Source organism: Passer montanus, unplaced genomic scaffold, assembly GCF_014805655.1.
Source record: "Passer montanus isolate IOZ18808 unplaced genomic scaffold, ASM1480565v1 scaffold18, whole genome shotgun sequence".
NCBI lineage: Eukaryota > Metazoa > Chordata > Aves > Passeriformes > Passeridae > Passer > Passer montanus.
Window position 1 is genome coordinate 7,931,204 of NW_024365381.1, and position 15,878 is coordinate 7,947,081.

The 15,878-nt window shown below is 39.7% G+C and overlaps 1 protein-coding gene across 1 annotated transcript in view; it reads right to left on the reverse strand.

Annotated features, from left to right (window-relative positions):
• Nucleotides 1-991: 991 nt before the first annotated feature.
• Nucleotides 992-15,878, reverse strand: part of LOC120500231 (serine/arginine-rich splicing factor 5-like) — a 15,281-nt gene continuing 394 nt past the window's right edge. Inside the window, exons 2-8 of the mRNA XM_039704791.1 lie at nucleotides 13,729-13,867; nucleotides 10,218-10,288; nucleotides 9,354-9,440; nucleotides 7,875-7,947; nucleotides 4,054-4,127; nucleotides 3,028-3,138; nucleotides 992-2,462 (exon numbers count right to left, since the gene is read on the reverse strand). Of these exons, the coding sequence (XP_039560725.1) occupies nucleotides 2,171-2,462; nucleotides 3,028-3,138; nucleotides 4,054-4,127; nucleotides 7,875-7,947; nucleotides 9,354-9,440; nucleotides 10,218-10,288; nucleotides 13,729-13,854 (834 nt within the window). The 5' untranslated portion in view covers nucleotides 13,855-13,867 and the 3' untranslated portion in view covers nucleotides 992-2,170. The remainder of the gene's footprint in view (nucleotides 2,463-3,027; nucleotides 3,139-4,053; nucleotides 4,128-7,874; nucleotides 7,948-9,353; nucleotides 9,441-10,217; nucleotides 10,289-13,728; nucleotides 13,868-15,878) is intronic.

A 15,878-nucleotide genomic window follows, 5' to 3' on the forward strand; every position in this document is an offset into this window, starting at 1 on the left:
CAGTGGCACAAGGACAGCCAGTAGATGGCATGAGCCGGAGCCAAACCTGCTCAGTGAGGAATCCTGGCCTTCCTGGTAGGAATATTCCTCATCCTCCTCCTCATCCCCTTTTGTCTGGCAACCACAGGTGAGCAAGCACCACACTCATTTCCATTTTCTCATCGATAAAGCAGAGATGTGATGTGGCCAAGTACAATAAAGTTTATCTTCATGAACCACTGGGATATCCTTGGATGAAAAGCTGTGTGTTAAACTGACAAAAACGTAGTTAGTAATAAAGAAGTGCCATAGACATCACAGAAAATATGCAGCCAGTTGCTGAAATGCAACTAACTGCAGTGCTTGACTTCCAGGTGGGCGTGCCTTGTGCTGCAAGCAATTGCATGCTGTAGGACAAGGCTTCCTTCCCCGAGGAGGAAATGTCCTGTGGCAAGAGAGCTGCTAGCATATTCAGATCACATCATGGCAAACATGCAAAGAATGAAAGAATAGTATGGGTGGCAAGGAACCCTAAAAATTTACTTCCAAGCCCCTGCCATGGGCAGGGTCACCAGTAACTTGGCTTTATAAAGGGTGTTAGCCTTGAAGCCTTTTATGTACACAAGTTGTGTAGGCAATGTAAGAATCTCTAGCACAGCATTTCAAAAGTGACAAATTAATTTACCTATAGGAAGAGTCCAACACCCGTGGCCATTTGGTTGTTGGTTCTTCTGTTGAAGTGTCAGAGCAGAAGGTATCACACAAACCTGTTTGCAAGGACTGCAGAAAGAATCCTTTTGCCATTTATTCAAACAGCCACTGCTGGCCACAACAGTAAAATCCTATCCTGTCCTCCAGTTAGTCAGCATCTGGTCACTTATAGATCATAACTGGTTTCTAGTTTCCGTTTTCTTGCTTCCATACAGGTATACCTACAAATAAATTTCTTTGTGATCATGTCAGAAAGACTGAAGTGAGCAACAGCAACAACAATTAAAACAAAACTGCAAAATAAGCCAGAAAAAGGATTGATTTTATTAGGAATGGTACATTTAAATACATGTAAGACTTTGGGATTAATTTACATATTTCTTCCAAAAATGTTTCCCTTCTTTGACAATACAGAAGTTAAAAAAAAATATCTAATTCCAAATTGTAAGAACAACAGTATTTGCAGTGGAAATTCCTATTAATCAAAACAACTGTGCATTCCGGAGATTTTGACTACACTTTTCCTGGGAATTTTTTTTGCTGCTCTCATTACTAAAATAACCTTCCTTTCCATCAAGACTATTGCTAGTCATACACATGTTATTTAGTATCACACTTTTGGGTATGAAAGCTATGTCACTTTTATAAACATCAAAAACATGGACATGCATATTGACATTTCTGTGCAGTTTTATGAAGTCACCTGTCAAATAAGGCCTATACATACAATACCACATACTAGTGAATTACTGTAAAATTATTATAATGGATTCCCAATAAACCTGACATCTGGATGGTATGTCTCATTTTAACAGAAAATTCCAGCTTTCATTACTGCTTAACATTGTATTAATCCATTATCCAAGTGAGCAATATTCAACTAACCAATGTGTATTCCTGAAAGTCTTTTGCAAATTAAGCATATTGTCAAGGTCATGTAAAGCTGGAACTTAAACAGCCTGTTAAGCCAAGCAACAGGGAAAAAGGGGAACTCTAAACTAACTTTATCTGGTCCATTCATTCTCGCACAGAAAAGTAGCCACAGAACCTTAAAGGAATTAAATCTATACTTCCTGTTCTCAGACTTAATACCAAGGACAAAAGCTAACATAGTATTTTGGAAGTCAAAGGCCTTGGAGGTGGAGGGGAAAGTAGGGGCAAGAGAGGGAGAAAGCAGCGTATTGTCTCATCCCATTACCTCAGCATTATGTGTACATAATATATCTATGATAGAAATGTTTACTAATAGCAGGGAAAAAAAATAAAAAAGACTTCCCACTCCAGACTTCACTGAAAGAAGAAAGCTGACAGCCAGCCCCTCCTCACAGAGATGGCCTATTTGATGACAGGCACTTTGGCAATGTAAGAGGAGGTCACCCTTTCATCATGTTAACTCTTCCCCTCCCAGATCTCACATATAACTCATCTCAAGTCTTGAAGAAACTTGAATCAAATTAATTAATACATCTGTCAAAGCAGGTTAACTACGGCTATGAGCAGAGCTCGACCTAGAACGAGATTTTCTTTTAGAAGAAGAGGGAGAGGGGGAAGAAGCTATCAAGCTGGAGCGGTGGCTTTTGTGGGAGTAACTCTTTTTAGGAGTACGACTGCGAGAACGAGAGCGGGACCGAGAGCGAGATCGGGATCGAGAGCGAGACCTGGACCTGGACCGGGACCTTGATCGGGACCGGGACCGCGAGTCCGATCTGGAGGATCCTGTAGACCTGGACCTGCTGCGAGATCTTGAGTAACTCCTTGATCGAGATCTGCTTCTAGAAAGACATAATTAAAAGCTGTAGTCTCACGTCTTACTACATTTAAAACAATAATGTAAAATTCTCAACTACTTTGTACACACAGCACGCCCATCTGAACACGTGAAAGCGCTATTCACAGCATTCAGCCATTTCACAGTGCTGCCAGATTTCCGCTATGCTCCATCTTGACAGTACTGCTTAGGAATAATGCAAGCAAGCTAACTGATTTTCTTATTCTCATGAACAAGGTGGCTTTCACAACTATTTGAGAAATATTTTACAGAACTGTGAAACAGCCTTCCTTTAAGTTAAACATTTTAAATACCAAAATTCATGCTTTAAGAAGTTCTTTATAATACCACATTTTGTCTTTTAAAAAAACCTTTACTTTCATCCAAAAGTGTTCTATTTACCCTGTTTCAGCAAGTTAGTTCTTATCTTAATCTGTTTACACTGCTAGAAAGTGGTTCTGTGCAGTGATATTTAGCTTGGGGCCAAAAAAACTACAAAATCAAACTTTGGCACCAATACTACCCAAACCCATGTCCTCAGCAGAATTTTATCATGCCAGGTGACATACCGATGCCTTCTGTGGTCTTCAGTCAGTTTAATTCTGCGTCCATTCAGCTCAGTGCCATCCAGTTTTTCCAGTGCACTCTTCATGTCACTGTAAGATGCAAACTCCACAACCCTGTATACCATAATGAAATTAAAGAAAAGTTTCAGAGAAACAAAAAAAGTAAGGAAAGCAGGTATGGCCCTTTTTAATCTGTTGATTCACTTCTGTTTTATGTTCTGAAAGCTAGTTTTTAACACGGTTAGTAAGAAAATAAGACACAACAGGCCTAGCTATCCACAGCTCTCACATCTACTTAAACAATACCAGAACTGCCACCAAGAAGATGGAGAAAATGCAGGAAGCTACACAAACCTGCACCAGCTGAGGAAATACCTTTCAGTCCTGCACTCAACTGCATTCCAAAGCTTTCCCTGAAACAATACAAGTTTGCACTCTTCTGCCCTATTAAAGAATTTTAATAGTGAATAAAAAGTCCGGTCTTTGTGGTTTTTAAAATCTGAACTCAAAAAAGGGTGTGTTGCATTGGTTTGCAGTGGCCCTAGAGCAGTTTTGCCAGCACAGAAACTCTATTCACACTTCCTTCCCTCCTGCTTTGTTGTGCAGGACCTTTGTAGTCTGCAGGACTGAGAACAGAGAGTGGGCAGGTAGGTGTTCCCCATGCAAGTTGATGATATTAATTTCCCATGACTTTGACTGCTCAACTAGTGTAAAGCAGCCACAGGCAGGAGGTGTTTTAGCCTCAGACCTCAGATGATAAATCATTATGTAAAAGTAAGACAGCAGGACTTAACATTTGAAAGGAACTCTCCCTTCCTTTCGTGCTTTCCTACATTGGTTTCATGTTAGAGAATAGAGACTGAACTCCTTCTCACTGACAGTTCGTGTTTTGGATTGTTTTGGTTCTTGAACTGGAAAAATTTCAGCATCTGAGCCACCCCATAGATTTATATTTCACTTCTTCTGTATTAGAGGAAAAATCACACCTTCAATAGTTTCAGCTATCACAAAGACACAAAATCAACTTACCCTTCATTCCTGTTGTTTCTGTGTGCATCCACATAGGTGACCTCCCCTGCCTTTCTCATGACATCTTTCAAGTCCTACAGCAAAAGTTAACATTTTAGTTTGAACAGGACACTAATCAGTCAGGTAGCAGCATACGCCCCTAAAACTCTCCCTGCTGAAACGGCTTAATGCTTTTTCATTTCTATATATTTAAAAAAAAAATAGAAGAGTTTCTGAAACAGCTTATGTAATAGCAGCTGCATACAGAAAGGATCCATGATTTTACAGCTACAGTGAATAAAACACTGCTTTCAAGATAATCCTACATCCCAAAAACAGCTGTTATGAAAATGCAATACTTAAAATACCAACACGTCCCCTGAAATCAGAACTGAGAAGTGCAGTAGTATTAAATCCAGATTTTCGCAACTAATGCCCCAGTTAAATGACATTCCAATAAATGTAGACAAATTCAACCTTTATGCTCACCTCCCCCAGCTTCAAAGCAAAATTAAAAGCAAAAAGGTCTAACTACAATGTAATTAAAAATTTTACAAAGGAATTTTTTCCTTAAATTTCATTTGAGTATCCGTCACACTATAGTGTCACATCAATAGAGATCTTTGTCTTAAACTTAACAGAGGCTAAACGTGGACAAGTAAAATTACTTGCTTAGCAATAGGAGAAAGCACAAAACAAATAATGCAGAAGGTCACAAAAAAGCTAAACATTTGTCTAAGTTAAGGCAGCACTTTTACCCAACAGTATCTGGTATTTTATAATCCCACACTACTTACCGCAGCACACCACAAGAGGCAGGTGATATAAGAAGGTACCTTAAGCAAAGAGCTGCTTGTCCAATACCTAGCTGGCCAAGAGGAACTCTCTTACATGAGAAAGGCAGTGATGGCTCATAGCAATATGCTTCACGGAGGTACCAGAGGCCCTGAAAGCACTGGACATAGTCTCCAGTCTCCAGAAGTGGCTAAAGAACCCGAGGATGATCTGTGCTAGCCAATCGAGATCAAACCCAGGCAAACCAAGATCTAGACTGCCAAAAAACAGGAGTGTCATAGGAACCAAAAGGAAAATTCAGAACAGGCCAAACCCTAGAATTTCAGCCACTAGAAAACCCCCAAATCTTTGGTTCTTTTTCCTCCACACAAGAAAAATGAAGGTTAACCAAATCAAGGTTGTTAGAAGAGGTTCAAAATGCACTTGGTTAGAATTAGAAATATGCTTAAGGAACAAAAGACTACAAAACAAAAAGCCAAGAAAAAACTTTAGAACATTTGCCACAGAATATAAAAAAGCTTAGTTTTGTCTAGTATATTGATTCAATAGTTTGATGTTAAAAACTGGTATATGAAGAGTAGTAGTAGATATTTTCCTTGTTTCACAGGTCTTAATATAAAGAAACACTAATAGCAAATGAAAATTGGTCCCTACTAATACCATTAAAAACAATACTTCAAATTACCTCAATTTAGAGATGATGGACAAAATTTTGGCTCTGCTCAAGTCAATGAGAATTTAACCAGACCAGGACTGGTAAGTCAAAAGGAAGTTAGAAAATGTTAATCTATGCAATTATGTCCCAAATCAGTAACTTAAGGCTTTAAGATTGAGGCTCCCACAATCTTGCCACACTATATGCTGAACCCTAAGAAACATTAACACGAAATAACATTGGTAGTCACAATGTCAACATGATTAAGATGCCAACATTATTTCTTAGAGGTAGTGTGCATGTGTTATAAAAGCTCCACATTCTGTAATTAGGGGAATGTTTTAAAGTTACCTGGTATCACCTAACCAGTGGAACAATAAAATTTTATCTTAAGTTTACTGTTCTGGGTCACCTTAAATAGCACAAGAAAACCCTGTTGTCCTTAGCAGCAGAGAGGAATAAGGTGTAGGACAACCATAAATAGGAAAATATATCTTGATGTAACACAGACCTACTTTTCTCAACTGCTTGAAAATTTGATACTGGGAAACTGATGAGGGTGGTTGGAAAGCTCTGAACATGCAGAAATACATGTATGCTAAAAAAAAAGGAGAGTTCTAACAGTTTGTCTACTACTTAGAGATGGGATTATCTATTAACAATATAGTCAACAATCTGAGGAAACTGATCTGAATTTTTCTGGCTTTTTCTATGTTTAAATATCCCAACACAGTAACTTTTAAGGGAGATAGATGTTCTCAAAAGTATGGGGACCTGGACACACCAAAGATTAAATTGTGTGCAAGTTTAAAAGCAAGGTTCCATAATGAGTGTGCTTCCTAGCAAGGATTAGAAGGGAAGAGTAATGGCACTACTGTTAATGGATTAGCTATTTTAATGTGTTATAAATAGCATAGTTAAAAGTTAAAACACTATAGTCAGTACCAAAGCAGTACAACTTCAAAAGTAAATGCAGCTTGCGTATGGTTATTACCTTCAAATGATGTCTATTTAGGCAGGTATCGACAGTCTCTTATGCTAACTTACCACGTATTTAAGAGACATTAAAACATTTAATTAGAACACCAAAATATTCACCAGTATGAAATCTGACTTGGGTGGGCTTCAGATTAAAATGTTAAGTACACATAAAGCCATTATAAATATTCACAAGTAAAAGAAAGTTACAAAAATGTTAATCTTTTTTCAAGTTATGCATTTAACACTAAACAGCACTGCAGGATTTGTTTTCCTTAACACTCCATTATAGCTTACTTCTCTGGTCCCTACTGTTGTTTCCAAGTGACAATCTCTTCATATATCTAACTGCATAGCAAACCCAGAAGATATTTAGATTAAATCCAGTTGATCTTCACATGACCTCAGCTGGTTTTCTTTAGTTATTAAATAATTAACGCAACTGTTCTGTTATGAACCCTCTGAACCTGTCATGCAGAAGATAAATTGAGTTGAACTGTTCATCTGCATGGATTGCACCCAACTCTTGCAAAACACAACAGCACAGCTCCAAGCAAACCAACAAGCCTCCCTGTGGGGAAGTAGCTCCAAGACCGAGGCTTTGAACATCCAACATGTCCTACTGCATCTTTCAGACTTTCAAAGTCTCTTTATTCAAAAAATACATGGGTTAATGAACAAGACTAAACTCCACTATTCACTCACCTTCTGTAAATACCATCTGTTGCTATGTCCTTACAAAGCGACACTGTACACTACACAGAACACAACTAAAATAACTGATTGCATGGCTATTCTGTTAAAAACCAGCTAAATATTAGCAAAACATTAGCAAGGGGTGAAAAAAAAAAACAAAAAAAAGAAAGGTGGCAAAAAAGCTTCAAATTACAAGTACTGGAAGTTTGGGTTTAAAAAAAAAGTATCTAAAAGAAGCATACTCGACACAGTAGCTCTCTTAAAATTCCCTGTATTAATGACGTATTACCAGAATTTTCAATCATTAACTAGGTCACAAAAATATTTTGCAAAACATAAGACTATAAATTACAATCAAAACAAAGACATGCACCTCCAGGTGTAACAATACAAAAGAATGACACGGTCTGAATTAATGCAATGTTTCAGTATTTTAGAAATAATCTAGAGTCTTCCAAAGTTTTATTAGCTGGTAAACAGAATTAAGAATCAGTTCCTAATTACAAAATCTACTTACATTATATTTGCACAGCTTTGAAACAAAAGACTTCTGTAAGTGCTTGAATGTTAATTTTTAGCAATCCCTGAAGCTTTTTTTCTTATTTTTTGTTCACATTAAATATTTATGATGGCTTTATTAAGAAATCAGACTGAATGCAGTCTACTTACGGAGTAGTAAAATAAGGTGTAATAAAGAGAAGGTAAGATGCTAACTCACCTGCCAGCTGATACGGGAGGAAAGGTTTTCAACAATGATCCTGTGTTCAGTACGAACAGGAGGCCCATACCGGCTGGAAGAATTCAAAGGAAAAAGGAAAGAAAAAAATTCTCCAGTGTAATGAATTTAAAACTTAAAGAAATCTGACATTTTCTTCAGTTTGCTGAAAGATTTAAGTAATTTCCTTATTGTTGGACTGCAGACTTGGCTCTTCTTAGTCAAGAGTATATTTAAGACTCCACTGGAGAGGGTCCCAGTTTTTTTCAAAACACCCAGATCCACCATCCAGAGTCATAGAACTGGCAGGGTGAGTCTCGTTTTTCCATTATTGCAAACCTTTTCTTGTCTAGCACTGGCAATCTGACATCATGAACGTGACTACAATGTCAGATGCCCATGACCTTCAATCAAGCAAACTTGCTACTCTGAAAGTCCACTTTTAGCCTGAACCTCGGACCTATTATACCACACCAAGGTTATTGCCATTAAAGTAAAAAAAATCTAATTAACATGCTTGCATATGCAGATTAATGCTCCACACATTGGTTGGTAACTGGCAACAATTCTGACTTTGCAACTAACGTGAAGGTTTATGTCCCTTGTATCTTCATCTTTCTTCCATACTCTACTCTGCATGGGCCACAGCTATGAACGTTTCTACAGAGTAAATTCCTCCACACATATTTCCTTCACACAGGGTAGATGTGAAGTGAAAAGACGTAATGTGTAATTGTCTGGCACAATACATGCAAATCTGCAGAACTTTCACTGCATGTTGGCACAAGGTTCACCACTGGCCCTAATCACTGAAAGTGAACAACTCCACAAATACTGCGTGTCCTCTAGAGGTATTCTAGACATGAGCTGTGTCCTGGTTTTCACCTTCCATCGCTGGAGAGAGACTCTCCTGCTTGGTCAGCAAACTCAGTCAACTGCTATTTACTGACATGTGCATAAGTGTTTATCTTGTGCCCTAGCACTGCTCCTTTTCTAGGTTGTGCTGAAATAAGCATTTTGATAACCATACAACTGGAAATGTGAAAATTTGGTTAGACAGTAAATACCTTGAATTATTGCTCTACAATATCCTACTTACCATGTAAGTTTAATTTGGTGACAAAAGCTGCAATAGAGAAACTCTGCACTTCTCCTGACTTAGGGTTAAAATCAGCCAAACCAACTGCAGCAATACTTCTTCTCATCATTTACATGAGAGCAGGAAGCAAGACCAGCACAGTGGCTACAACATGGTTCACATAACAGGTTTGTGAACCTCTCCAAGACAGTTAAACTGCTTTAAAACCCCACTCTCCTCAGCCTGAGAAGGCAAGTAATAGTAATGAACCTGCAAGGTCTGAGAACATAAAACTTTTGTGAAGCTACACAGGGAAACAGAGTTGGATCCCTAACTAACAAAAAGAAAACTCCAGTTCCTTTGTTACTGGAAGAGGAAAAGGACAGAGAGCCCAGACCACCTACCTAGATCCACTCTGCGACTGGTAGTAACTGAACCGCTGGGAGAATCTTCCCCGTCCTCTTCGGGCTCGAGCATGTTCAATTGTGACCCTTGTGATAGGAACAAAAATAACAAACCCCAAGCACATTAAAAAAATTAAAACAACAAACTTCAAGTATTCGACATTGACTTAAATCTTTTCACAACTGGAAGCAAATGTGCACAAACAAGAATTATCTTGCCCTTGCAAGCAATGATTTATAACACAACCACTGGCATTTCTTAAAGAGCCAGAACACTGTTTTTTCTCTTTGGCCTCCCTTGGATTTTCATGAAAATTGTAACGAGTCTGTAATTCAGACAAACACTTGAATTTGCTCAACCAGAGCCCAGGAGTACTCACAGAGAAAATACTACTAAAATAACTAACAACAACCTAATGACCTAAAATACAGCTTTCATAATCACAATAAAAATTACTGCAACATTCAATGACTATAATTCACCTTACTGCAAACTGAAGGGCAACGATCCAAATGATAACAGGCTATCATCAGCTTATTTTCTGGTCAATAGACAGAAAAATACTAAATAAGTTCAATTCACTCTTACTAATATTCCTAGTGAGAAGATCCTGAGTTACTCTGAAAGAGAACTAAGTGCAAGTAGAGAGAATGGTCAGCCCTGCTCCAAACCACTCTTCCTCCAGTCCCAAACTCATCTTTGCCTTAAACCCAACTGGATACCAATGAATGTCTTTCAAGTTATGGAAGCTATATCCCACCACAGAACCACGGGAAATGGATGTCAGAGCACAAGATACTGCACTGCACTTAGATGCAAAAAACTTTTTCTATTCTTAAGGGAAATTACGGTATCACACTTACCTTTCATCACACAGCTCTTTACCATTTAGTTCATAAATTGCATCATCAGCATCCCTGTGGTCTTCAAATTCCTAGAAAGAAAATAGGAATAAAAATGCATTTTCCCTCACAGTATATGCAAACACTAATAAACATGCTTTCTTTATAAATTTTACATTTCTACAGCAAGTACAAGTATCACCAAGATACAGCAAGCATCATCAACTTTGAATAAGGAAGCTAGTTCCTAGTACATTTATAACTGAAAAGCCAAGATGTTCCTATTCATAATTTCTTCTCCCTCCATCCCACAAACTCCTTTTGCCTCCCCAATTGTTTCAGTATAACTTATTTGCAGGACCTATTAATTAAATTACCTGGTTTGCTAAGAAGTATCTAAAATACTTTTGGGGAGAGGTGGGGGAAATTACTTAAAGACATATAATTTAAAACACAGCTCCACATACAGGGAAATTGAATATAATAGCATGAGCCGATCAAATGCAGGAGAGTTGTGCACTGCCAAAACACTCACAAGATAAATTCTTACTGAACTGGCAAAGAAAGAGTGAACCAGAAAAAAGAGCCCTACTAATTTTTTCTGAGTGAATTCAGTTCACTAGCTGGGCAAAAAGATGCCCATGTAAGAAGAGTATGAAACATAAGCCCTTCCACAGCGCTGGCCACCTGTGATCCAGATCAGCTGTAACCAGCATAATTCCATTTACTCTTGCAATGGAATCTGTCACTTTGCTTTTGGCAGAAATGCTGCTTTAGGCAGCTCAAGTAGCCTCTGCCCACTATCCAGCCCACTGGTTCTTGGCAAAGCTGCTTGTACAGCTCTGCAGGAAAGTAGGTCAAGAAATTTACCCAGATTAAAAACAGCACACTTTGTGCAGGAAGTGGGGGTCAAAAAGTGTAATTTTTCAACCAGATCAGCTTCTCAGGTAGGTTCATTATATGTGGACAACTGCAGCAACACCATGAGAGGCAAGGGGACAAAGGAAAGAAATAAAACAGAGAGAACAAGCAGCTGGGTAGGGACTGCTGGCAGCAACAGTACAGATGGAGAGAAAAAATGTGGAACTGCAGCTTGCAAGGAATGAATGACAGAAAAGAAGCGTCTCAAATTGAAGAAAGTGTTTGCATAACTATAAACTGCTTTTCAGAAGCAATACTGGCTTAAGCAATCTTCCCCCTTCTGCACTGAAATCTGTTTCACTACCAAGCTGAACATCACACATCCTTGCATGATGATGCAAAGATTATCTTAAGACACATAACTTAGGTCCAGCATTTGAAAGTATCAGTCGTTGGCAATTACAAGTCCCATTATGTCAACTACTTTCTAACAAACTGAACATCTGCAAGTCTATCTAGCTTTATGGTTTGATGTTTGAAAACCCTATGCCCTGAAATCTACAAAATTTAAGTAAATATAGTTAGTTTCAAAGATTAAGCAATGATTTCAATCAAGCACAACAAAACATGTTTTGAACACTACAACAATGTTCACTTGGTTTTGCAATGTTTTATAAATACAAGTCTTAAATAACAGAAATTAACGATGAACTGACAGCAGAAGGCCAGTAGAGTGCCATGAAGGATAATGCCATTCCATGTGTTTATAAATGACATGGCTGACAGGATCAAGCACAGCCTCAGCAGTTTTATGTTTGACATCGAAGTGGGAGGACAAATGGATATACCAGAATGAAAAACCATCCCACAAAAAGACCTTGATAGGCTGAAAGATTAAGCAAGCAAGAATCACAAGTCTTAACGAAAGATAAAACATGAAGTGCTGCATGTGGCACAAGACAATCCTAAGCAGCAGAATGCTGCTGAAAAGGACATGGAAATCCTTGTGGAGAGTCAGCTAAGCATGAGTCAGCAGCTGGCCTTGCTGCAATGACAGCACATCGTAGCCTGGGCTGCATCCGTAGGAGTACAACCAGCAGACCAAGGGCTGCTATTATTACACCCCACTTGGCATTCGTTAGGCCACATCTGGAACACTGTGTCCAGTTTTGGTCTCTCCAGCTCATAAAAGACATTGAAAAATTGAACTGAGACTAGCAGAGGGCAACCAAAACTCATTAGAAGGTTGGATAACAAAGAAAGGTTGAGAGAGCTGTGTTTGTTCAGCAGGAAGAAAAGGCGGCTTCAAGGGAATACAGTCAGTCTTCCAAAACCTAGAACACAGTTTCACAAACAATGGAAGTGATTTCTGATATGGGTGTACAATGATGGGATGACAAGTATGGTAGCTGTTTAGCTGCAAAGAAAAAAAAAATTCTGAGAACAATTACATTATTTATATACATTTATAAGAGAATTATTCAAACTTATTAGTGATCTTTGAAAAGAAAATGGTTCCACCTAGGAACTAGAGGACGGATGAGTGACGGACTTGCTTACAAGAGCTGAACAGAAGTTGTTCCTGAATGAGTCAACAGCCCAGCTCAGGAAGAGAAGAGGAAGACTCAAGGAAAGGGGACTGAGGAAATGCAGCAACTGGAAAGAGCACTCCAAATATAAACTGAGGCTCCTGTCTACATCAGCCATTTACCTCCAGACTTTTAAGAGACAGGTATTTACCTGCTGGCAGTCAATAAGAAGCAGCTCATAATGCAGGGGAACCAGAAACCATCATGTGTAGGAGTAAAGGAGCAATATTCACATGAAACTAAAGTAGGCAAAGCCTGTCCTTTTGTTCCTTTCCAGTAACTTCACTCAAGGGATTGATCTTGGCAGAAAGGGTGACATGTAAGCATGCCATTATGCAAGGGCAGTATCAGCCTTTCAAGTCTGAACTAAGTGCTGCACAACAGCTAATTCTCAATTCTCTGAGATAACAGTTAAAACACAGGCTGATTCTGAGTCAATCTGTGAATGTGTAAAGCTGCAAAATTTGGACATTTAGGAGCACAGAGCTCTAGAAAGCAGTGGTAGGTAACTGAGATACAGTGAACTGTCTATTTAATCTAATAGTCTGACAGACAATTATGCCCTATAAACATGTACTGATGATGGGTATGTTGAACTTCAGCTGCACAAGACCTCAAAGCTGTGCTGCTTGGATCCACCAGGCAGCACCTACCACACCTGTTGTCTTAGCCAACTACTCTTGCTTTTATGTCAGGCCACTATTTAAGAAGTATCACCAAGCAGACTGCAAGGGCTGAGAGAGGTGCTTAAGAGGTTCTTATAAACTTTTCTTGCAGTCAAGACTGCAAAATTTTGTACTGCCATAACAGAATATAAAGTCTTCAGAAATGAGGGGTCAATTTTAAATCCATAGAAGACTATAATCAAACACTGTATTTAATGTAGCTGGAATATTACCAAGATTTTGATCAAAACCTGGCCAAAACTGTAACCCAAAATTATGAAAAGCCTTCTGAAATGTTTATTAATATTTTCTATTTTCCACTGCAACTATTATCTTAAACATCTTTCTTTTCTTGACATCATCCTAGCAAGGTTAGTCCCTGTAAGCAAGAGCAAGGGAAACAAAGCTGCTGCTTACCACAAACCCAAATCCATTTTTTAGGTGGATCTCTCGTATGCGACCGTATCCCTTGAAGAACTTCTCCACATCCCGCTCACGAGCGCGTGAGCTCAGGTGCCCAACAAAGACACGGCAGCCACTCATCTTAAGGGTGATGCTAAGAAAGAAAACAGCACTGTTTATCAGATTAACAAACTTAAAATAGCATGATTAAGATCACTTTTACATCTCAGAAATCTTGGTTAAATAGGATTTGATTTTACTGTCCTCCAGGTACACATGGTAAAAGCCTGATTCTCTACAGCCAGAGAAGGGACAAAATCCTGTCTTGCTGACTTCTAGCAGAACCTACAAAGAACTTCAAGGTTTGTACTTTTTAATCATGAAACTTAAAATCCCAAAACTGTAACTTCAAAGATTTTACTGGGTTAGCAACAGCTGAAAAAAAACCCGAAAAAACAAAATTCGTATGCTAATTATTAAAATAATAACAAACAACAAAAATTAAAATTAAAAACTTTTGCTTTCATGTAGAAAAATTTCTGCAGTAAAATTTTATTAGCACACAAAGATAAATGGTAGTCATGAAATTATCTCGATTTCCAGTAGCCATAAATATAAGTTATTTTAACAGTCTATCTGGTTTTGAAGAAGAATTTTGCATTATGGGATTTCAACAATAAAATAAAAAATTTAAAATAAAAAGCAAAAATAAAAAAGGCATTTTTTTATTTGAGGCATTCAAATTTTTAAAGCCATCCACTGATCCAGGATATATAATCTGAGATACTCTATGTAAAACTCAATCTTTTACCTTAAGGTGTCACTTTTTCAGTTTACGTGGTTTAAAAATTTTTAAGATCTCATAACTGGAAAATATTAATTATTTGGCTCACTCAATGAGCTTGCTGTCAGAAAAAAACAAAGAATTCGAGCCCTAAGGAATGGAAATATGACGTGATCTTGCACTACAATACCGGGCTCTAATGCAGGCGGAGTAAACAAACATGTCATGTTAGCTGTGAAAATAATTCCAGTCAGTTTGGATGCACTATTTTGAATTAACGCCATTTGCCGTCTCCGTTAACGTGCACCATTAGGTTTCTATTGAATACTTTCTTTACTCAGACTCACCACGCCATCAGGGAAGTGCGGGAGTTTTGGAAGCCTGGGCACTGGGCTTTTTACGGGGCGAGGGGGTGAACTGTGACAGCGCTTACTTAGATCGGCCTCAATCCCCGAACCTCGGAAGAGCCTACGCTGCCCTCTGCAGCCATTCTCTCCTTTGTGCTCGCCCGTGCACTGTGATGCCCACAGGGAAATGCAATTCAGGGGCTGGTTCAGCTCCCTCGCCCGGCGGCGTGCCCAGTGCCCCAACACACGGTTTGTTTCCCTGGCGCACCCGTGCCACACAAACAGCGGCCAGGCCGGCCGTGGGTATGAGGGGAAAGGCAGGCCCTCGCAGAGGAAGGACAGCCTTACGTAACTGCATGCTTTAAAACACGGCAAGAACAGCCACTTGGGCAACAGCGCTCATTTTGGGAACAACACAGATCTGAAAGATTAAAATGACTGCGTAACTGCTGTTCGATATTTTTAGTTCCAGAAAAATAAAGTGGGGAGAAGAATCAGAGAAAGAAATGTACACGGGGTGGGTGGAACTGATCACCACTGAAACTGTCAAATATGCTGCGAAAGACTCACGAACAAGCCATCCGCGCGTTATTTACTCATTATCAAGGAGCACAATGGATGCGAGATCGGTATTGACACCTGCGCGGCGCGGCGCTTCACACGTCGCTCCTAGCACAATGAAATCGAGCTCGCTCGCTGACTACCCAGGAGGTGCGGAAAAGCCCTCGGGAAGCACGGAGCCGCAGCAAGCGGCCATCTGCTCCTCCCTCCTTCGAGAAGCCGTGAGGAGCCGGGACTGCGCCAGGCCTGCGGCCTGCCCCAGGCAGCCGGGCCCTGCTCACGGGCCCGCCGCCATCGCGGCGCCGGCCCACGCAGCGCCGCCGGCCCTTCGGCTCCTCGGAGCTCCGCGCTCGCCTCCAATCCGCGACGGCTCCTCCCGGCCATCCCGCCGCGATCAGCCCTCCCCGCTCGGAGGATGGATGGATGGATGGATGGCGGTCCCCCCCCTCCTCCCCCCGGCCGCGGCCCCGCCG